Below are 24,265 nucleotides of genomic sequence, written 5' to 3' on the forward strand. Positions count from 1 at the left end.
GAAACACTATCACACAGCAGAGTTTTACTCAGGCACTTGCCATTCCCTGTCTCTGTGGTGGTAACACAGAGGGAGAAAACGATGTTCTGAAAGAGGGGGAGTAGAGCTGCAAGAGCTGGGTATTCAGCACTTCCAGGATAGGTGTTAAATGCAATAAGATATTGTACGTTTGTCAAAAATGAAATGGGAAAAAAATGGCACTGTTACATTGTTAAATTAGCACTGTGATTTAGGCAGCAGAACATTGTGAAGAGTCCCATCACACATTTCTGTCTCCCTTTGAGTATCTTTAACCATCTGTAGTGGATAACCTACAATGTGTATGAAAATGGCTTCATTCCTTTGTCATCTAATTTCAAATTGAGATTGTCTACTGGACCATCAAGAGACTGAACAGTGGCAGATGTAGTGACTACATAGGTGCGAATATAAACCCACTCGCTGCAGTGTGAGTCCCAAACAGCAACCCTCCTATTTCACTCTGAATCTAATTACAGCTGCAATATATTGAAAGCCACTTGAGAAGAGATGGAACTTTGTTTACTACAAAACCAAATACTGCTCTATAATTCTCATCTAAGGGCTCTTTCATGACAACATATTCAGACAATATTATTATTTTGGATTTCATTGGAATGTAATATTGTACCATACTTTTTCCACAGCAAATGACACCAGTGAAAATAGTATGCATTGCAAAAAAGGCTCACTAATAACACCACAAAAGAATTAGGCTGTGCTGAAACCAAGGTTGCACACAAAAGCCGAGTCCCGAGCATACACCTCATTCTTTGTTGCACCATAGTGCAGTGAGCTACTGCCCCCTAGTGTTTCAGAACAAGATAGCTGTGGACGCTACCGAGGAAATGATAAAGTAGAGCTCAGGAACAGTAGTGGCACTATGGATACGATTTGGAAATTCATCTTCAAAAGTAAATATAATGATATAAAAATCAATACCTTGTTCTTCCTCTGTGGCCATCTCTGTGAAAAAAAGAAAATGAACTTCAATCAGTACAAACAGGGAAGAGTAGGCACAGAGAACGGCATCAACAAACACTTCTCATATCAGAAATACTCTTACGGGGCTTCTTTTGATGGTGGCATCTCTAAACATTAAGCAGACGTCAACCATAATAACTCCCATGTCGTCTTCTTTACTTTTTGGATCATCAAGATGCAACTCTATTTCATAGGTTCTGTGAAGAGACAGAAAAGAATCAAAGGGATGACCACTTTTTGATATCCTTATAATAATCCATTGCCTAAAATATGATAAAAAATATATTTACAGTATTCCTTACTTGTACAATTCAAGATTTTTCAGGGAAATAGTGCTGGAACCCATGAATTCATCAGCGGTCCGGTTTTTATCATAGACCTGCAAAAATATTGTAAATATCATTAAGATTATAAACAGAAATCGTGCGCCGCGTTACGGGATCACCCTTGTATCGTAAGATAATGCACTTCTATTCAAGCAAACGATGCCTACCCGAACTTCCACGATATGCTCTCTGTCTCGAAGAGGATATGAGAAGGACTCATTCCACCGCGGATTCAGGCTTTTATAAACCACTTTGCTTTTATAGAGCTGCTTTCCTTCAAGTTTGAACTTCACATAAGGATCACTGGTACCTAAAATCAAATACAAAAAAAGAGCAAATCAGCAACATAATGCTGTGTGACACACGTGGTAATGACATTAAAGGATTTCATAGCAATCTATGGTGAAAGTGTATCATTTGATGCAAACTATGTTAATTTCACGTGGAACATATTGCCAGTATAAAAATGTAAACTGTGTATGACAACACACAAATACAGTACACTCCCTTCGCCCATGCTGGTTGTGTGAGAGACGGAAATATGCGAGGAGGAGGTGCACCCCACACATGGCAAAAACAGAGGGATGTAGCTGTTTTAATTGTGAAAGAGTAGAAACACTCGCCAGCATGAGGCAACCATAAACCAAAATCTAGAAGCAACCAGTGTTAATCTCCCAAGCCTGTTAAGAAAGTCTGTCTGCAAGTGGGGTGGGGGTATGGGACTTCTTTGTTTCTGCAATTGCATGCAGATTGGCCAAAAAATGAAAGCCAGTCCCATGCCTTCATTTGTATAGGGGAATAAAGGGGTGCTTGAGAGAGCCTGCAGGGAGGCTTGAATCACATGACAAAGGCCCTGTGGGGATGGGCTGTCAGGCCTGTCAGCTCCCCACTCCAAATGAACATCTCGCAAAGGCAGGCAGGACCCACAGCAGCTCCACCCTGCCAGCCTGTGACAGGGAAACCTCTAGGCAACTTGACAGGAGGAGAATGTGGCAGCTAGCAAGGAGAAAAGCTCTGGCATGACTGAGAACGGTGACGATGGAAATTAATGGGAAAAAAGGGGAGAACAAAAACTAAGGAGTGGGGGCTGGTGGCGTGGGTCCTTTCAGAATATGTAATGACAATGTATGCCATTGGTGAGCCTTTGGCACGGTGTTTATTGTTGGGCAAACAGTGGAGAGACAGGGGGCGTGTGGGGATTGCATCATCATGGTGCCATCTTGTCAGGGAAAGTAAGGTCTCAACTAGCAGGGAGTAGGGCACTGGGCTTGGAGGGTCCTCTGCCACCAGGCAGGAAAAAAATAGTTAAACATTAGTCCAAGAAAACATGAAGGACCCACAGTGAACCTGCAGCGTGCACCATTCTCACCACCTTTCACCATTTCGGTGTAAGGTGATTTCCAAAAGCTGCAGAGCTACAGTAAAGTGTAATATAGTTTAAAACCAAGGCATAACCTAAAGGTTTAAATTATATATAAAATATATAAGGCTGATATAGTTTTGAAATATTTAGGATTTTTTACTATGAAATGCATTTATCACTGTAAAATGGCCATTTTATAATTTTCACTTTAAGCAAAACAAATGATATACTGTAAGTCAAATGATTTGCCAATAAATAGCCACTCTTACTGAGACCACACATGAATTTTCTCATGTCTTCTAGTTCCATTTATGGCCACCTGATGTCACTGCTTCCCCAAAGCTGAGCCTGGGCCTGAGAAGGGTCACAATGAGTGTAAACGTGTATTTCACACTGGTATCTCTCATTCTCCTTCTCACAGATCAATACCATTGTATCGAAACATTACTTACTTATGAGAATCAGCTCATTAAAATGTGTTGGAAATCTAAACCATTTTTCAAAGTCCACGCTTGATTTTACACCTGAATGTGAGAATGTATAACTACAACCACAGATCCATATGCACTGCTTTAGGATGATTACATTAATAAAATGTCTTACATGTTCAATACTCCCATAGAAAATCAAACGACTCATTTTAAACCTAAAGGCATCTGCAAAACAATTTACGAGAAAATCTGATGGCTTTATCATTGTCTGTCGTCAGTCATACTGGTCTGACTGCATACTTCTCTGTTTTTTTTTCTTCTTTGTACATATGCCTCAAGACAAGACGTCATCCTCGCAAGTAAACAGAAGCATTAAATGAACACAGCCCATCTTGCGTTTATACACAATGACACATTTCCCACTCCCAACGTTCCACTGTCTAATTAGCTCACAAATACAGCAAGATTAACAGGATGTATATGAACTGTATGTATGTGCAGTGTTTCATCAAGGGCTCACCCTTTAAGCTGTAGCCAAAAGCCAACACAGAAAGAACTGAACTAGAACTGCATTCTTTTCAGATGTACAAGATATCTGAGATGACATCTCTTGATCTGTTCTGATCCATGCAAGGCTGAGAACTGCCACAGTAAAGAGAGCCCTTCAGTGTTAGCATATAAAGAGCAACTAATTATCCTCTCAAGATGTAAGTGAGACAGTGTTTTAGTCACACAGGCTGTGAAAGGCCAGGACTTATGAATCGCCTGCAGGTTGCTGACGTACCTGAGCGCTTGTCTCTGATGACCAGGTTCTTCCCCTGCTTCAGGTTGATGTTCAGGAGGTATCTCTGGACAGCAGCTGGTACTTGGACCTCAGGCCCTGCTGTCATAACCTGCCGTGGAGAACCATTCACATTTATTGGCTGTCTCATACCCGATGTTCGGCTTACTTCAGTGGGCACAGCAGTCCAGTGAGTACTCACAGAGTTGTCCAGAGGACCTATCACATTTTCTTCAAAGAAATCACACGGTTCACTGGACATCTACATGGAGAAAGGTTGCAATGACATTTTATCAAACATCAGAATCAAATCACTTGGTATAGTGCAGTCAAAGCTGAGATGTAGGTTTGTTTACCGCTCTGTGGTGTACATGATTTTCATTACTTGTAAAAAGGGTGTTTATCCATTCCAAGACATACTCAAAGTCAGGGCTGGGCCAGCCATAAGGTTTGATTGATCATGTTTCTCACAAAATAGAAATTAAAAATGAGTTTTAACAATTTTTTATCTGAATTGCTGCATATGTGGTTTCATTTTGTGAGATAACAAGGCCCTTAAATTATGTTAACCATTATGTTTCAGGTTTGGCCCTCCAAGGGAAAAGGTTTGGGCCCAACTCAAAGTATTCTGCATGACTCCAGACAAAGTGTCTACATGATGTAAATACTGCTAACAGACTGTGAACGGTGTCAAAAGTAAGGCAACATGAGATGTTATCAGTCTGTCTTTTTGTAGAGCTCTCCATGGTACACTGTGTATCTTACTAGTAGCACAGGTTTTTGACTGGTTTCCCTAAGAGGCCTCGAGACAAAACAATAGTCTTAGTTTCAGCTATACCCAAGGGCTGCATAAAGCCAAATCCCAGGCTGTCACTTTACATTTAACACCAACTAGATGAGGATAATTTGGATATGAATAGTTACTGCCACAATGAGTATATATAATATACACACTATGTCTATGTGTAAGTCATGAAATGTAATGAAACCACAAGCCTAATCTCGGGCTTAGAAAAGGAGTGTCAATTTCACGCTGTTCACCATATCAGAGGCTGTGGACGACTCTGAACATACCAGCTGAAGTGTGTGAAAAACCAAACCACACCATTTGAAACTGAAATGAAAGCATGCGAATATGACTGATGAGAGAACGTATTAGATCGTACTGACGCAGTTACTGTGGTGCTGCTTCATATTTCATTAGTGACAGGTAACATGTTTCCATTTACAGTACCTTTCTTACTTTATCACACAGCGTCTTCTTGACCACTATGTTACAGCACTAGGAGTTAAATATTTCCACTTAATTCCTCAGATATTAACACTTTAATTTCAGCTTCTTGAACAGTATGGGCTCTGAAAGTTACTGCATAAGCACTGAAGTGCATGAGTTAGGAATTCCATCTTTTTGATTTATCGCCATGAAAGGAAGTCACTAGTTTGATATTCAAATAACATAGCCTGAAGTCCATGCAGACTACAAATAAGAATGCGATACTCTGACAATGCGTGTATTAGTTAAGTACACAACACAATAATACAATACAACAAAACTGACCTCTGCTATTTCTTCCAGGGCCTCCGCAGACTGGACTTCTTCTAGCAGAGCCTCATCCATGGAGAAGTCTCTCATCAAAAGGGGAGAGCAGGGTTCTCGCTCCAGTTCCTCTGAGTCCGTCATCCAAGGCACGTTGACTCGCTCCTCGCTCGGAGTACCACAGGCAGAGTCCAGAGAGGTACCATCTGCACTCTCCAAAGGTGTACCCACAGTATCCAACATCAGATGCATTCTATCTGCAGCAGCTTTCTGGACTGCTGGCGGGGTCCCTTTTTCAGATGATGGCTTTCTCTGCTCAGATGATGTGGTCCTCTTTTCTGAGTAAGGGTTCACTTGGTCTCCAGGAGAGCTTGCTCTGGCCAGTACTGCAGAAAGAGGACCTGAAAGCACCCTGTCTGCTAGGGGGTCTTCACCATCCAAACTCTCTCTCTCCACAAGGTCTGGCCTTGGTGAGAGAACATTGGTAAAAACAGACCTTGGTGCAGGAATAGGGTCAAAAGTAAATTTAGGTACACTGTCATGGCCTTTTTTATTCACTTGTGCATACAAGCCTTCTAAGTTCACCTTGTTTTCTGAGGCTGAATACATCATGTCTTCACTATCCACATAAAACATTGTCCCCACAGGTGCACTCATTCTATTTGAAGCAGCAGCCGTGAGATCTGTGAGAACTCTGAGTCTAGTTTCTGGGATGGAATCGCTCAGCTTGTCTGTGAAAAGTGGTCCATCAGCGATGTAGCTGCTTGCAACAGAATCAGTATCACTCACACCAGGGGAGTTGCCAAAAAAGATAGCTTCAGAGGCAGTGGACACCAACGCGCTCTCTGTAGAAAACGCTTCACCTGGCACCAAACTGAGGTTTGGTACAGAAATACTGCGCCGATGGGCCAGCTGCCTCCCCTGTTTATCAAGTGCCTTCTTTCGTGGCTTCTTCAGGTTGACCAACTTAGTTTTCAGACGCAGGTTCTCCAAAAAGTTCTTTTTCTTGACATCCATCTTGAGTGAAACCTTTCACATAAAAACAAAAAAACGTGGTATGAAAACGCTTTGTGTTACATGTGTCACAATGCACTCCAACAGTCAAATGTCAAATGTACCAGAGGTGGCCACTGATTAAGGTCATAAAGACGTCTGTCTGTTGGCTACGCTCACATTTAGTTTTGAGCAAAAAACATGAAGTCTCTGACAACATTCTCCTATTTTGATCTACATGAGGTTTCCTGTCTGACACCTTGGCTTATATGATATTTGATAAAGGAACAATTCAATCCAATGAGACTATCAGTGCATGCGGTGTCTTTACAGAAGATGACAACGACAATGATTATTTTCATTATCGATTAATCTGCCGATTCTGTCCACAACTAATCAATTAATCTTTTAGTTTATATGTAAAAAAACGCTCATCACAATTTCCCAGAGCACAAAGCGACATCTTCAAATTGCGTCTTTTGTCCAACCAACAGTCTAAAACCCATTTTACTGTCATAAATAACAAAAAACGCAGCAAAACTTTATATTTAAGAAGCTGGAACCAGCAGATGTTTGACATTTTCTTTAAAAAAATGACTGAAATGATTAACTGAGTATCAAAAGATTTGGAAATTCATTTTCTTTCAGTTGGTCAAGATGAAGTATCACAGTGGCAGATTAATTAGTACTTCAAACGTTGCACAACCATAATACAATCTTACTATTATTGCAAAGGCCCTATGTCTGATTCCACAAACATTTCTGAATAAGCCACTTCACCTGAAGTTATTTTACATGGCACTGCAGTCCAATTTAGACAAAGAAAACCTCACACTATACCTGTCCAGCCGACCTTTGTTTAACAGTTCGACAGAGCCACACTCTGAATCAGTCTCCACCGAGAGCAGCTGTAAATCTCCAGACAGGCAGCTCTATCATCCTAACTATGACGACAAAGAGGAAGTGAGACAACACAAAATGTAGTCTGTGCACTTTCCTGCTTGAAGACAACTTTGAAGCCAGGTGATTGGTGGAGAGGCCAAACTGGGCGAAACTAGCCATACCAGTCTCACAAGGTGAGTTTCAACGACTATGAGAATGCCATAGCAAGGTGTTGAGTCCTACCCAAGTCTTCCATCCTTGCTGAAGTTACAGTATGACTTCAGGTATGTGGGATCAGAAAAAAAAAAAAATCTATCAAATACCGAGTATGTTAAGCCACTGCAGCGAGAGATTAAATACACATTGAAGCACTGAGACTATGATGGAACAGTTGCTCACAGTACAGCAGTTTGAACAGCCCGTTTATTGCCTGCCTGTCAGTCTGTTTATTGTTGATTATATTTGCATTTGTGAGGCTATTTGTCTCTTTTAAGACTTGCATGCATTACACTCCCTCTAATATGCGTTCTCTTATAGGTCCAAGTGTTTGAAAAGAAAAATACTTAATGCCATAATCTAGCCTAATTCTACTATACAACTGTCCTTCTTATCTGTCCAAAACAGTCCCAAAATACTGCTGATGGATTCCACAACATGACTGAGGCATATGAAATGTTGGCTATCTGTTCATCTTATCTCATCCCTGATCTTCAGCACAGATCTGGCACTCGGTGTCTGCCTTGTCATACCAAACTCCATTTCCTTCACACAGCCCCATATTTGTTTACAGTGGAACGTGGTTTAGCCTAAGCTCGTCAAAAGTGAGCATTTGTGTTTGCAAAGTATAAACTATAGCTTTCTGTCCACACATACAAGCCAATGCAACAGACCCGCTGGTGTTCACTCTCTCTCTCCTTGTCTGTGCCGAACGGTGGAGACTATACGACAACAGATGTGTTTGAGTCTGGACTGAGTCTTGTTCAATATTTGCTGATGTCTTAAGGAGATCAGGCCCACATGAAAGAACCCCAACTTGGCTCCCAGTTGAAAGGCAGGGCTGGGGATCTGAACAGGGCAAGCCCCTTCGGCAGGTGGCCTGTCGCCCTTCTTCTCACACAACTCAAACAGCCCAAAACCCTGCTTGGTTACTCTACACATGCACACTGGACCTATTCCAGCCTGCAGCACAGCTGGTCTGATGGACGGGACGCCAAGAACATGCACTTGGGGACAAATATACTGAGAGATGCGGATGCAAGCCTTCACACTGAAAACAGCCATTAGAGATGGGAGGCTGTCAACTACACAGCTGACGTAAACCCCTGTTTGTCTTGTAGTGTTTTATGTTTTTCTATTCAATTCAATTTAGTTTTCTTTTTTTTTTATTTCACACATGAGACTATGGATATGTAGAGGTGTAAATTAAGTCCAGTAATCCGAATGCAACTTAAACAACTGTACTGGTGAAATGTACTTTTGGACCCAAAGTTGAAGTTCTTTAACTACTTCATGCAACTTAAAGTCGCCATCGTTATAGTTGGGAAAGTTTCCACCATGTTAATTCATCATAGTTTATGAGTACTGAATGTTTTAGACATGAAACCCCACTGTATAAAACTAACTAGTACCGTCAGATAAATTGAGGGAAAAGTAAAAAGACTTCAGTTTAACATGCAGTCACAGTTTTCACAAAAGAAAAAAATACTCCAGTGGACGTAAAGGTGACGTTACCTCACAAACGTAGCTGCTACGTTAGCTAACTTATCAGTTGATGTAGTTAGCCTTCACGGTTAACGTTAACGGTATTTCATTTCATTTTACCATTTTTACGTTATACTATCAATTGTGATTTTTATTTTTTCTTATTTTTTAGTGATTAAACTTACCCTATTCAGCTTAAAAATACACCTCTACCCCTATGGATAATCACAACCGACAGTTAGCTAGGTACTAGCTTGGTTAGCTGTCTGTTGTTTTAGCTTATGCTATAGTGTTTCCACCGGTTTTGACCTGTTAGCTTCAGTGTATTACCAACTTACCTTCACCTCTGCGAACAAGATGCATCAACAGACCTGCAGCCTATAGCACTGTGCAATGTATTGTATCACAGTGCCTCCTGCTGGTGATACTGTGGAAGTACATAGGAGAGGTCAATAGGAGAGGATCTCCTGTTAAACACATTGGTCCATATTATAAGTAAGCAGCCCAAAATCAAGCTTGAAAAATAGCTTCAGACAAGTGCTTCTGGTAAAGTCGTGAAAAATTAACACATTTACTCATATACTATGGCTAAGGACAATTTTGAGGAACTTAACTAAAGCATTTTTAGCAAACTAGATTTTATTGGGAAATGTTGTTCTTTTATCTGACAGTTACTAATTATTTTTGCAGATTCTGCAATTTCAGTCAAAACATCTGAGCAGTTCACAATTAAACTATGTAAATGTATACTGCACAAAGCAGTCAAAATTGGGTCCACCTAAACCACCTGCAACATTAAAAAAGCACCTTACCTTCCTGTATATAATTTTTCATAATAAGAACTCCTATTCTTCACATTTTGATAATACTTATTACTTTTACTTAAATAAGACCTAAAGGACTTTTTTCTTGTCTGTAATATTGTGTAATGTTACTACTTTTATTTAAATAAAACCACTGGAGCCATTAATCGATCATATATCATCACAATACATTGAGCAGCACTCAAATACATGTTCAGTTTGTATCAGTGTGCGATAGACCATGGCACTGCTCTTGCTGATGCATGCAAAAAACAACATTTCAATTCAAAGATGAATAGACATGGAGTTCAGATTGAGCATACATTGAGGTGTTTAATAAAGTTGACAGTTTCTACTGTTTGGGACTTCACAGGAGAACAAATTCTATGTAAGAGTTGTTTACTTCATTTTATACAGAATAAGAGAGATAACCTAAATTACACATTAAAAGCCAATATTTGTACTTTTGTGAAGAATACAAATTTTGTACAACAATATCTAGCATAGTATCTTAATTGTTTAATAAAAAGTTCACTTGAATATTTATTGTATGATGAAAATAAAATAACACATTCAAGGGAAATAAAGATTAACTTAAAATCTCGATTTTGAAACAAATAATTTCATTATTGGCAACAAAGTCCAGCTTGTGCCGCCAAACGGTCTGAGTGTTCAAACCGAAAACAGCTTCTTTAGTTAAGTGAACTATCAACTACAAACACTTACCAAACACATAGTTCTGTTTATAAAAGCCATGAAGCAAAGCAGTGTACTCTTACACAGCAAAGTGAAGAAAGTCCTCTACAAAGGTTCATTGATTACTCTTTCCTTTCACATTCATCAGTTGTGCACAATTTGGACATAGACCAACAGAGCAAAGCGTATCACAGTGCATTCACCGTGCATTTGGTTGTGCGAGTCTTTTCTGAGAAGAGGCAGGTCTGGTCAACTTTGAGTGATATTGTCTTTTTTTTTTTTTTTTTTTAACCGAGAGAAAACAGAAGAAAGATGGTGTAATTTTTCTTTGGGATAAGGCATTTCCTAACTGTGCATATACTGTAGATAGAGAAACTACAAAATTCCCTGATATGTTATCAAGTGCTAAAGTATGTGCTCAACTATGAGGTGATGCTGCCGAGACAGGCAGACGGTTTTTGTTGTAGTCATTTATTATTGCTATTTTCACCAGCTGTGTTAAGACTGGATTACATTATAGATTACTATACATTATGTAAGGTATGTCTACCAGTGTATATGAACATGAAGAGATTGCCCCGGGGGTGTCCAAATCAATCATTTATTAAAATGTACTCAATGTAACTTGACTTGTACTCCAGCAACCTCCAGCTGTGGCACTTCAGGATAAGAGGCTAACAGTCTACTCTGTTCTTCCTAATGCTTTGTGGACTACCTACGACCAGCACTGACATCATATTCTGTATATGTTGTGTGAACTGGGGCTGAGACTGCATAGATCATAGTGGGCGTAGACTGAGAACCACCGTGGAGCTGATGATGGGGCGGCGAGAACAGGAACCTCAGAAACACACACAAAGACACGTCACGGCGAATGCAGAGTGATATCTTTCTCATACAGCAAACTTCTCATACAAATGTGTGCAATCCAGCAGTGAGATTGAAGTCGATGGCATTTCATCGTTATTATGAATTAGCTGCTGAATTATTTGCTTCTGTGGTGATGGAGAAGAAAACAAGTCACAGCCTTCTTTTCCCCCCTTCTGTCTCTGCACGCCGTGATACCATGGGCATCCACCAACACCTTCTGCGTACATGACTTCAACGCCTTCACATGTTCAGAATCCTAAGGTTCCCTGGCCTACAGCACTCTGACTGATAAGAGGGCATTGATGTAAGATACAATTTCTGGGGCCAATTAAGGAAACATGAGTATTTTTGTACATAATTATGACTGACATTTCAAATAGACTGCAATATTTACAACCACATATGGGCACAGGCATGATCAGTTTTGTGTGAAGGTCAGCAGCCACTTTTGCCATGTTTAGTTCATTCAGTCCTGAATTCTATGAACTAATAACAGGATAGTGGAAAGGGCTTGAGAGATGGCATGTCTTTCAGTTGCGCTACATGCAATAACAATAGATTATTCTTCAGTGTGGGGCTGGGACCTTGGGTTTGAATGTTGGCAGTGTATTCAGCAGCTGCTGGCATACAACTAACACAAGCTAACAATAGGAGGGAAGAAACCCCATTTCCCCTAGCCTTGTGATCATCCTTCACAAATATGAAAACAGTGGAACTTCAACCTCACAGCATTGTTATTACAATGTCTTCTGGACAAACAGTCACCACTAATAAAGAGAGAAAAAATAAATTGACCACTCTGAACTAAACGACATGGGAGGTTATGTTGGTAATTCAATTTAGAAGAGATTACAGTAAAATGAACAAAATAGCAAATGTCGACCAGTGAATGATCTACTTTTTAAGGGTCTACTCCTGTAAACTTGGCTGTAATCCACAAAAATATATTTTTCTTGAAAACGGTGATCGTACAGCACATTCAGCATGTACTCACACCCCGGTGATATATATTAAAGTCGTTATTTACACAACACAAGAAAATGTTTGGCTCAAATCTTCAATTATACAAACAGAACAGCAAATGTTCATGGCTTTAGATATCGATTCAAGATCTGGTTTACATGACTTTACACTGTTTGCAATAAAGCACAATAAAAAATAAAACTATGATGAAAGAAATGGTGCAGTTGAGTGAACTGTTAGGAAACTGTAGCAACTGTACAAAACAACACAAAAGAACAGCTTTGGCTTATATTACTGATGAACTGTTACACAAATGTGAACATGTTGATTTTCTCACCAGTTCAACTGGACAGGTTCGCATTCTCTTGATTGCACATTTATATATCCTACTCTTTTAAATTATAAATGAATAGTATGTCATTATTGCAATAAATTCTGTTGCTATTTAGTTTTTACCTCCAACAGTATTGTTTCATTTATTCACTAAAGTAGTCTCACCTGGTACGATTATTTACTGTGCGATCAGAATTCTTGTGTAGAATTAATTAACTCCATGTTCTCCGTGTCTTCTGGTGGACTCGATCAATAAATTAGAAGAGGCCACTTGAGATAAAGGTCTTGTATGGTTACAGCATGAATTTTAAAAGGTCGCTCTTGCAGTGAACGTTATATTTAAGGGTCCTCAGCCCGAAAGCAACACGTCTTTCTCTGATTGTTTGCAACTTGCGAGCACAACAGCAATACAGCAACTACATGTAAGTGTCTGACTAGACCAGTGACTAAAATAATCTACCACCTATTGTTTAAGAATTTTCTCTGAAAATCTTCCTTCGGCAAACATCGTCTGAATTGCACCAAGTACCTGATACCACCTGCTTGTGCATATTAATTCAGTCCAGCTAACTGAGATTTTTAAAATCTTACGGTTATCAGTTTGAGAATTTGCTTTAGATATGTCCTGACATGTCTTATAACATTTGCCACTCTTACAAATTGAAATGGAGTTGAATAATAGTATCATAATGATAGCTCTAAAGACCCTTGCTCTTTCTTTCATCTCCACGTCTAACCCCTCCCTCTCTCTGACTGGCTGGTGACTGGAGGCCTGATCGGGGCTCTTTATGTCACCCACGTGTCCATGCGCAAGCGCTTGACCGAGGGGCTCTCCCTGTCCTCAGAGCTGGCAGGGGGTCTGCCCAGCCCCAGCGGGGAGTGGAAGTCTGGCCGGTGGTCCTCACGATCGCTGCCGTCGTAAGAGCTACAGGAGGAGCTGAGGCTGTCCGCAGGTGAACGTCCCAGAACTTCCTGTCGGCTGGATCCTTGCTGCGGCTGCTGAGGGGGGAAGCCGGAGGGAGTGACTCGCTCCCGTGGCGGTGAAATGGGCTCGGACTTGATGTTTATGCTCTGGCTGGTGTTGATTGAGAGGTTGGAGCCCTGAGGTAGGTGACCTCCACCACTGCAGAGAAGATAAGCATGACATTCTGCGTTCAGTCTAAAAATGAGACAACAAATGTGAGGCGGAGATACAGCCAGGAATATGTAGATGTGTGATTCAGCATGATATCACAGAGCACAGTGGGTGTTGCTTTTATGTGAGGGCGTCTGGAGAGTGTGGCTTTGTTTGGAAGTGTGTTACTCACACCAAAGAATTAAGAGCTGCCTGGCCCAGTTGATGCTGTTGCCATGCCGACATGGAGCCCAGTGAGAGCCCAGGAGAGCTGAAGCCCTGTAGGGAGGAGATCTCTGCACTGCTCAGGGAGAACTCTGCAAAAACAAAAGCAGCCACACACAGTGAGATCTCACTCACATTTCAGCTACAGCACCGTGTGCCACTGAGAAAAGAGCAGGAACCGACAGCATGTAGTACAAACAGTCACGGCTGAGGCGGTTGTTTTCAGTCTGAGGGGAGAGCAAGGCCAGACTCACCAGCAGGGTTGTAGGAGGTGGGCATGCCTGAGTAGACCAGGCCCTGTGGGGGTAAGCTGGGGGTGGTGACAGACACTACTGGAGTGGCCAGCGGCTGGGTGGACTGGGAGCTGCTTATCCTCTGGGTGTTCTGCAAAACACAAAAAAGCAACAAAAGAAATGCATGAGGAACACTAAAAACAACATCATTAATAAAGCATGCATGTTCTTATTATTTAAAACATTTCATCTAGAGTCTGCATTTTTGTTTCATTTTGAAGTTGGTACTTTAAATATTGTGGTAAGCAGGAATTTGAGTGTAATAATAAAAGCTGCCACCAGGTGGAGGTGTAGCTTCATGACAGTCAATATTCTGATCCTTCCAATTCATTATTGTATGTTTTGACAAATATGTCAAAAAGGAAGAAAAAAATACAGGAAACAATATTCATAATTGATGTGTTTTTTAACAGGACTTTGTAATATTCATCCACATATAGTTGACTAAATATATGTATATGTACACAGCAAATTGTAGACATACTTGTGAATTTATCCCACATTAAAAGCGGTTACCATGGACTTACAGACAGTCGGGTGGATTTCAGTAATCACAATAAAGAATTAATTTCTTCCATCATTTTTAAGTGGACAACTGACAGATCTGTTCAGTGCAGAAATCACAAGAACTGACATGCAGCCACAGGCACAACAAATTATTCATCAGATTTACTAAAATCTGCTTTGATGAGTTTTACTTTGTTAGGCACGATAAAGAACGCCGTTACAGTGAGTGCGGGGTGAGGAACGCCTGTGACGGGCAAGCCCCCATTCAAATGCGTCTATTGCCTACACATTCAGAGTGCCACAACTCAAAGCAAGGGTAGTGATTAGTTTTTATAATCAAATAAACACCCCTTGAGAGGGTGCATGAGGATAATATAAATGACAGAGTGACGTACAGTAAAGCTCCAGTGGTTTTTAGTGCAGTGACTGGCATGCAGTCCACACAAACACACCTACACAGCACGGTGTGGTCATGCAGCAAACTACGCTGTGAGCTCCGAACGCACACACTCCAGCTACACTAATCAAATGCAGACATATTTTAGAACAATACTATAACAAATCATCACGGTATAATGTAACAAACAGCTGCCAGTGTTTGAAGCAGCATTGCATCATGATCTAGTTGATGGCTTCCTTGTATTGTTCCAACACTCTCCATCCAGATGACTTCACCAAACCCAAGTATCTCACAGAATGATGTCATTTAAAATGATGTAATCTCCTCTTCCTTCGAAAAAAATATCAATTATTTATATTTTTACCCACTAAACCCTTTTGTCATTCTAAAACTTTCCAGATTGTGACTACAGAGTAAGAGTTGAAAAAAATAACATTAATTTAACTTTCTCTCTTTCTCTCTCTCTCTCTCTCTCATACTCCTGGTGGTGTATGACTAACACTGACGTGTTGGAAATGGAGGAGCCAATTTAACAGGCTGAGGCAATTTTCACAGGCCAAACCCAAAAACATGCAGTGACAAAACATTTTTTTCATTTTTTTTTTTTAAATGTATTATTGCTGGCAGTTCTGAGAGCCAATCTCCGGTTTGAGCACTGCCTTTAGTCTAGCATGTGTGATTACCGGAAGCATGTTCACATTTCAGCCATTTGCCCAGGCATTTGTCACAACTCACCAAATCCATTTCCTCCTCCTCCGACTGCCCTCAACAGAAGAAAAGAAGAGAGTTACAGAGTTAAGAAGCAGAGCGACTGTAAATCGCTCTGGAAAGTAGTGCCAGCTATCTCAAGTTTACAGTAAAAGGGACAATAAGGGCTGCAGTCATTGCAAAATTTCACTAATTTTATGTCTATAGCCTGTTCTTATACTCTTGAAGCATTTTGTTCAAAACACAGGCACCTGATTAATTTGTCTTTATTTAACATTGAAGTATGTGGCCACAATCTGCCAACACCATGTGAGGGGGAATTTCTGCAGCTATAAAGTTGTTATCTCAGAAATAATAAAGAAGAAGCACTCAGATCCTGGACAAAAGTCAGAGAAGCTAAGAGCAGAGAGGAGCAGGGCTGCAGAATCATTCTGGATGTTGACCCACACTCACGTGATTCTGATTGTGACTGCAATCATCTCATAACCATCAGATGAAGTTTCTTCACCGGTACCGACAATGACCTCATAGTGCTGTGTCCTCCCTATGCTGCAAGAGGAACCAGAAGCCCATCTTCCATCTTTCTGTGCTGTGGGACATACTGCGACCAGGCCGGGACTGTCTTAATACCCACACTCAATCAATAGCAGCAGGAAGACACGACAAGGGCGACAAGATATTATCTGGCTCACACCCTGGGCCCCTGATTAAGTCTTCATCTACACTCTGTCACACTGAGATGTGATTAATTTAATACCATTATGGCCTAATGACAGGCTGTCTGCAGACCTGCCACAGCCGGCACCCTCCTCAGCCTCCATCTAAAATGCTCCGTTGGCTCAGACAGAACAGAACCTTCCTCCAGCCACTGCCTAACCTGTTTCAGACCTCTTACGACACAACCCGTCCTGCTCTACTGATTTCACATGTCGACACGGTAACACACGGCTGTCTAAACACCGCGCTCCAGGCTAGCTGTGGCTCGGCACAAGGAGGAGCACCCACAGTAACCCGAGGTATATTTACCAAACACAATCATTTTCCTGGAGTGGCTCCTGTTGCTGACAACACCAGCGACACGCAAAGTTGGAAATAGTACACTGGCTGGCCGGCGTCTGAAAATCTCCCACTTAGTTCTTTTTTGAATGTTGATTTATGGCCAGGAGAGTGTAGTTTAGCCTCAGGTGTTCATTGTGGTCAGAGCACTTCGCACCTTCATTATTATAATTAGAGAATGCCTCTCATTTAAACAGAAATAATTGAGGAGGAGTTATGACACCTGGGCTACAGATTCTTGGCAACAGATTCTTGGCTCGGCCCATGTTTTAATGGAGGTGATGCAAGAAGAACGCAGCACAAGAGGAATGCTGCTCAGATACACCCCGCCAGCGAGTCCCAAATGGCAGACAGTCTGTGGTGAGGTGACAACCTCACTAGCACACCATGCTACACTGATGTGATAACGTCAAAAACGATTGTGGCAGACAGCACATTCTGCTATGAATGTCTCGATTAAGACACTGAACAAAGCTCAGGTCAGCCCTGCAGCAGAGATACTTAGAGGTCCTTTAGCTGGTGACACGTGTGCAGTGGAGTGCTCTGTACTCACCAGTGGGGGCATCATCCCTTTGGTAGATGGAGGGATAACAACCCTTAGGTCTGGCTTGCGGCTTCCCATTCCCATGTTCCCTCCAGGGGGTGGTGGAGACTTGGTGGGCATGACTTTACCCAGGCCATTGCCGCTGGGTGTGCTGAGGACGCCCGGAGAGCCCCTGGGGTTAACATAACCGTTCCCTGCAGAGGTACACAGCAACAGAAACACATCATCAAACCACGGACTGTGACTGACAACACTCCCAGTCATCAAGCAAATCTCTCGCACAGTGTTGTTTTCCTGCTGCCGCATGCAGCGTTAAGTGTTTCCAACCCTCTGGGAAGTTTTAATAGACTTGGATAATTATCCTGCACATTTACAAAAATAAAATGTCCATTTCAAAATTGATGAGCCTTTTATTTTTATTGTGAATGATTGGATCAAGTCACTTCTTTGCATCTTGGGAAGAGGAGCAGTTCACTGACAAATGTACTGTGACTGTTTAAAAGAAATTGCTGAAGCCATTACAGTTGAATAAAAAACAATAAAAGATCTCTGGATGTTGTTTTTGCACCATGCACACAAACAATAGCAAAGTGCTAGACTCTCCCTCCCTTCGACATTCACACCTTGATGTACATGGTCATTAGTCATTTCCTGTATCGAAAAGTGAGTCCCCACCAACTTATTATAGGAAGTCCCATCCTCCTAACTCCCACTCTATTGCTGGACAACTATCCCATGCAAAGGCTGAATATTATCAGTGGGTGTGGACAGATTACTTAAAGTGGATAAGATAAATCCTTTCCACAGTCTGTACCACAAAGTCTGCAAAGATTCATAGTACAGTTTTCGAGTACTGTACCTTATTGTATAATATACTGTGTGTTGTGTACCTTCAAATAATACAGAATTTGTCTTGGAAACACCAGCATCAAGAAAAAGTGCCTTTCCTCACAAACAATCAATGAAATCTTCATAAAGAAGCAAAACTACAGTCAAAAATGATCCCTTAGATCTTAGTTAGATTATTCTGATAACTGCTGCATTTCAAAAACACGTGTTTCAGAAAAAGATTCATTCTTCCTGCTTCTGTCGACCCACTGTACCCTATTTTCAATTGCAAGATACTGTGTGACTCATCTGAACAAGGTCTGCAGTGGGATTGTGCAGATTCCACACGAATCCACTCTAATGAAAATGGAGCAGCGAATTGCTATGAAAACAATAGCCAAACAAAAGCAACATTTCAAGTGCGCTTGAATTTTAAATTGAACTTACTTTATGTAAGTCTAAGTAAATAAATATATATATATACATCTTTTCAATATATACAACATATACATGTTGAAATCCTGAAAACAACGGGAAGACAGAATGAATTGTATCTCGCACTGCATCAACAGCTCAGTAACACTTCAACAAGTTGCTGACTTCTCCATTGTATTCAGTATATCCCAGTGAAACACAAAGTGTGTGCACAATGAGTAGGCTCTTGCGTAGGAACATAATGGAACAATAGTCCCTCTAACTACAGATAAGGACAGCAACAATTCACGGTCAAATAAACAGTTATGATGCCGACAATAGTATCACACAGCTGAATCAACAGTATATACAAGCAGCTATTGCCATCAGCTCTGGCTTTGATCATACAAGACTTGGCTGCTGCAAGAAAACAATGTTTACAGAATTAGCAGAGTAAATGTCCAAGGCCCTAAAAATAGCAAACCCTGATTAAAAGCAGTGAAGATGTCACTGAGTGGGAATGAGATGTTAGTGCAAATAGAAATTCATGTGAAGGAATGGATTGCAGAGTGGCTAAATGGTATGTCAGGAGCTTTCTGATTGCAATCAGTGAGCCGTGAAAGCTGTTGTTGGGGGGGGGGGACAAGACAAGGGAGATGACAACATGAGGGCCTTTTTCAAAACAGACATTTTGACTTTTCATAGCAGGGAGAACACAGGTGTAACTCATAGCATTAAAGATGGCTGCATTGCAACATGTACCTCACACTGTGCACCATGCACAGCAGAAAGATAGCACGCACATTAGTTTAGAGCTAGTAAACCTCTGTGTAATTCAGCTGTTCTTAATGTTATCAATTATACCTGAGCTTTTTCTGATGTGACATCAAAACACCTGCTGTGAAGTCAGCTCTTTAACTAGCTAGTTAGCATCAAAAAAGTAACAATACACCTCCTGGTAACACATACAAGACAATGACAATATGAATAAAATCCAATTTCATACAAAATTTCATGAATGGACTGAAAACAAATAGTCGGAAGTTTATCCTGAAAAAGGGCAATTCGTCATGTCTTTGATTAGATATAATATAGCTAAGAATAAATAACACTTGTTAAATCATTCTGTAAATATTCCTAATTCTCCTGTGCCCCTCGCCAGCACGTCTGATGTTTACGCAGTATTAATCCACCAAATTTCATTGTGCATGAAGCTGTTGCTGTTGTAATGTTACAAAACGCACACGGCTCATTTTGCATTACACATGACTGAAACAGGAATGCAACCACAATGTATTCTACTTATTACCATTTCAGTCATTTTTGTCCACTTCTCTAGCAACATATGGTGGCCTAATAACAGTATGACACACTGGACATGATGCCAGGGCAAAGACAGACAGACAGACATACACTCAGTGCTGTATTCCCCGGCTAATTTAGACTCGGATAAACCCATCTGACTTGCATATCTTTGGAATGCACCTCTGATTATGACTTCAGATGTCTGAGGATGAGAAAATCCCACACTTCTTTCAAATAATTGCCAAGTAGGGAACACATGTCTGAACAAATACTTCGACCACAAAGTTCATTTTGAGCCAAGGTAACAGCCACAAGTTAAGGCCCAGCCTTGCTTTCAACGGGCTTTTCTGATGTCTGCCCTCATTCCACTTTCACATTTCTCGAACGGATCGGTCGTGCCAATAAATCCTCTCTGGCTGAGACCTTTGCATGTTGAAAGCTGTTTGGTTTCAGTTCGTTGTCCTGAATTATTAACATGGTGTGTGAAGGGGCATTACATAAGGCCTTGTGTTTACAACTGAAACATTCAGTTTTCATTTTAAGTTCAAGGAAAGAAAATACTGAGACTTATTGTGTCCAACATCCCACGTGCGTCAGGTTTAGGCAAAATGTCTCGATGAATGAGAAGAGAGAGTAGATGAAAATCGAGGCCTCCAAAAAAAGTTTTCTAATAATAGATGCCATGCTCAGTCCTATTGTTGTGTCTCTCACAACTGAGACCAGGCAGGATGTGCAGAGGGTGATTTGTTAAGACTAATGCACGTGGCAACCAGGTAAATAATTGGTCTTGCCCCCCCTACTCTTTTCACATTATTGTTTTTGTTCTATAAAACATGGCTATGATTCATCTTCATCCTCCACCTTAGAATATATGCTTCACATTCAATTAACCCCACCACAACGCAACAATAAAAGAAAATAACTTCCAAGGAGTAAAAACAAAAACTTGGTGCACTACAGTCTCATTTATTCCATTCCAAGAGCTTGTATTCTCTAATAAGGATGCATTTAAGGATGTGTAGCTTGGAGACATATTGCCCAAGAGAGAGTATGCTCTTAAATCCTCCACGTTCACCACAGCTTTCATTCTTAACGCTCCGCAGTCAAGGACCAGAGCTTGTAATTAGGTGTAATTGTATGAGTTGTTGAGAGAAAAGCTGTAATATAGAACAGCACACTGGAGTAACAGTATAAAATGAGACTTAAGTAGATGGTTTTTTTTGAATGTGCAGTAGCTGTAAAGCCATTATCTGAACCAAAGGCTAAGCAAGAACAACAACAGATGGCTTTTTTTTTTTTTTTTTTAGAAAAAAACCGCTGATTTGCTTTGCTCGCCAATCATGTTCACTGTGACATCAACATATGTGTGCTTTCAAGTCAGGCAATTCTCATAATCAGCTAATAAGTAAATCCTCCAGATGCCACAAAAAACCTGCCCACTACCAACAGGGACCCAGAGATGGCACGGCAAATAATTTCCTTCTTCTATTTGCCTTATGTACAAAAAAAAGCATGTAATCCTCTCTCTGTGGTGACACCATCGAACAGGAGAGGAGATATCACACGGTACATCTTCCATCTGGCCACTCTGAAAGGCCTCTGCTGTGGTCATAGCTGCTACTTGTGAAAAATCAGAGCTATGTCAGGAATGGTCATCTGACAGCAGGCCTGGAGAGGCTTCTCCTCGCTGTAGCCTTCGCTGTTCTACACACTTGGTACAAACAACAGCTGCAGCATGCTCACACTGTGCCAAAACGCTGACGCCCCCTGGCAGAGGATCCTAACTCTAACCCGACCCCGGTACCACACCCCAAACTTAAAACTCACCCAGCGCTCTCTTCAAAATGCTGACTGCAAACCAATCCGACCTGGTCTCCATACGTTCTGATCAATATCTGACCAAATATCGTTGGTCTGCCACAAGCTATGGACACTGTGTTATCGTTACATAATACTGCATTTTGTCAGAAATACTATATGGAGTGACAAAGAAAGAGTTAAACTCCACCTGCCTCCGCCTCTCACACAGCACATTGCAGCCATGACAAGCTGTCCGGTCATTGTGTACTAAGGACTTAGTGGGATGTCATGGCCCGAATACCTACAGGGTTATGCTGGTCTAGGCATCTTACAGGCCCTCTCCAGCCTTATAAGGGCTGCCAGAGTGGCAGGGGAAAACAGATGCACCTGTCAATAGAGGGAAGGAAACAGGAGGAGGGAGGGCTACATAGAGGTGACAAGTTTAAAGGAAACGCTGCGTTTATTTACCTGCCAAAGTCAGTTGGACAGCTAATTGCCTCGCCTGGTCACCAAGGCTGGTTTCAAGCACAAACACCACACTGTGTGAACATTGCCGAACCATTCCCCATCTCTCAAACATGCACTTAACAAGCATATCATACGTTCCCTCTGTTGAGAGGAGCAACACACGTATTCCCTTTGCATGCAGGGAAAATATATAGGGGAAAGGCTCAATTGGTCAGTGATAGTGACAACTGTCTTGAACCAATCACAGATGGACACGCAACTATCCAGCTCGCGTGCTAAGCAGGAGGCCTATTGGGCAGAGCTACAGAGAGCTAATGAATCTCTCCGGGAGGACTTACCCGCTGGGCTGGAGCCCACACCACTTGGCACTGAAAGGTCTGTGGTATCCAGCATGCCACCTAATGAGATGCACAGAGTGATATGATTAACCATCTGCATCCTTCTGCAAGCTAGCAGAGCATGTGATGCAGATGCCAGACCACACATGAAAATGTCATGTAGATCTATCTTCACAGCACAGGAATGGGAGGCATGTGCTCCCGCCAGTGTCCTCATGATGAGGAAATTTTCAATATCTGATTAAAGACACCAACATCAAGCTGTGTTCCGCATGGTGTCTCCGACGTTTCTAAAGCTGGAGATGGTGAATGCAGCGTTCCGCTATAAGGATGGACCTCCAAATGCAAATATTTATTTTCTTGGAAATCACGTATCTAGGAGACTCTCTTAACAGTCGCATGAACACCGTGCCAAGCAAACGCTTTGAAGAGATGCACTTAAAGCACACAATGCTAGTGTGCCACATGGGCCTGGACTTTTTTTTTTTTTTGCTTTTGAAATATGGTGATCCAATATGAATCAGAAGAAGGAAAAAAAGACCTTGCAGCAAATAATCACGAAAGAGGAGATACATATTGTGATAAACAACCACTAAGTAAACCCCCTGAAAATGGGTAGGTGTCAGCCAACTCTGATATGTGGTTAAATTTGAATGCGGCATTTCACACCTTGTTGCATGTACCTCTATTGCATGCAGTGAAGTCGAATCTTGCAAAAGCCATCTGGACTGACTGAGTCACACCGGTTGTACAAGTACTATCATAGGCTGACTTCATTTTTCCACAATGCTGATACAGTAAAAGGTGTGATAATGAGCATTTCAGTGGGTGTGAAAAAACATATCACGCAAATACAAGTTAAAGGGTGTTAGTATGACATGACTGTTTCACCTTAGGCCATCTTGGAAAAAAAAAAGTGTAAAAAAACCGAAACAAAAAAAAACTTAAGTGACATTAAAGGAATAGTTTGACGCATTAGCCTAGCATAAAGCATACAGAGTGGAAGCAAGGAGAAAAGAGAACTTGGCTCCATGGAAAACATACAAATATGTCTAGCAACACTTCTAAAGCATTGCGGTTTCACAAAATAAATAAATAAAAAATTTTTGAAAATCCTACAAAAAAAATAAACCTGCTCTGAATGGTTTGGATCATCCTAAGCACACTTATTTGACCAACTGACTAGGAATGATGTCCACTAACCTGCACTGCCTGCACTGGTGGGCCTCTGGGGGCCTCCATTTGAGCCCACATTCCTGTGCAGAGAGGCCTGTGGAGGGGACAGCATCCCACTGTCACTCAGGGAGGCTGTGGCTGCTGCCAGGGCCTGGCTACCCAGAGTCCCTCCTGGCTGGTACATGGCATTAGGATTGGACACAGGCACTGCCACATGCATGGAGAAGTTCTGCTGAGGCAATGCTGTGGGCTACAAGAGGGAGACAAACACATGGATATATTTACACACAAACACAGACCAAATCCAAGGTCTGATGGCTCAGTGGTTGTCATGGCATCATTAACAGAGAGCAACCAGTGAGGGTTTTGCATTCATAAACTAATAAATTCACAAAATATTCAGGGAGA

General features: G+C 41.4%; 2 protein-coding genes across 11 annotated transcripts in view; both read right to left on the reverse strand.

Annotated features, from left to right (window-relative positions):
* The window catches only part of mctp2a (multiple C2 domains, transmembrane 2a), a 32,007-nt gene extending 24,650 nt beyond the window's left edge, over positions 1 to 7,357 (reverse strand). For both annotated transcript variants that reach the window (XM_070971987.1, XM_070971989.1), the window contains exons 1-8: positions 7,274 to 7,357; positions 5,462 to 6,469; positions 4,106 to 4,165; positions 3,907 to 4,015; positions 1,496 to 1,638; positions 1,305 to 1,381; positions 1,085 to 1,199; positions 961 to 984 (exon numbers count right to left, since the gene is read on the reverse strand). In XM_070971987.1, the coding sequence (XP_070828088.1) occupies positions 961 to 984; positions 1,085 to 1,199; positions 1,305 to 1,381; positions 1,496 to 1,638; positions 3,907 to 4,015; positions 4,106 to 4,165; positions 5,462 to 6,457 (1,524 nt within the window). In that variant the 5' untranslated portion in view covers positions 6,458 to 6,469; positions 7,274 to 7,357. The remainder of the gene's footprint in view (positions 1 to 960; positions 985 to 1,084; positions 1,200 to 1,304; positions 1,382 to 1,495; positions 1,639 to 3,906; positions 4,016 to 4,105; positions 4,166 to 5,461; positions 6,470 to 7,273) is intronic.
* A 2,771-nt stretch (positions 7,358 to 10,128) lies between these two features.
* The window catches only part of mef2aa (myocyte enhancer factor 2aa), a 57,521-nt gene continuing 43,384 nt past the window's right edge, over positions 10,129 to 24,265 (reverse strand). For 2 of the 9 annotated variants that reach the window (XM_070971383.1, XM_070971382.1), the window contains 7 exons: positions 23,885 to 24,107; positions 22,682 to 22,741; positions 17,538 to 17,722; positions 15,956 to 15,979; positions 14,275 to 14,404; positions 13,989 to 14,112; positions 10,133 to 13,804 (listed from right to left, as the gene is read on the reverse strand). In XM_070971383.1, coding sequence (XP_070827484.1) covers positions 13,468 to 13,804; positions 13,989 to 14,112; positions 14,275 to 14,404; positions 15,956 to 15,979; positions 17,538 to 17,722; positions 22,682 to 22,741; positions 23,885 to 24,107 — 1,083 coding nt within the window. In that variant the 3' untranslated portion in view covers positions 10,133 to 13,467. Of the gene's footprint in view, positions 13,805 to 13,988; positions 14,113 to 14,274; positions 14,405 to 15,955; positions 15,980 to 17,537; positions 17,723 to 22,681; positions 22,742 to 23,884; positions 24,108 to 24,265 lie in introns of all 9 variants that reach the window. The other 7 variants (XM_070971388.1, XM_070971387.1, XM_070971385.1 and 4 more) reach the window with 4 other exon arrangements.

This window comes from Chaetodon trifascialis, chromosome 10 (assembly GCF_039877785.1).
Source record: "Chaetodon trifascialis isolate fChaTrf1 chromosome 10, fChaTrf1.hap1, whole genome shotgun sequence".
Classification (NCBI taxonomy): Eukaryota; Metazoa; Chordata; class Actinopteri; order Chaetodontiformes; family Chaetodontidae; genus Chaetodon; species Chaetodon trifascialis.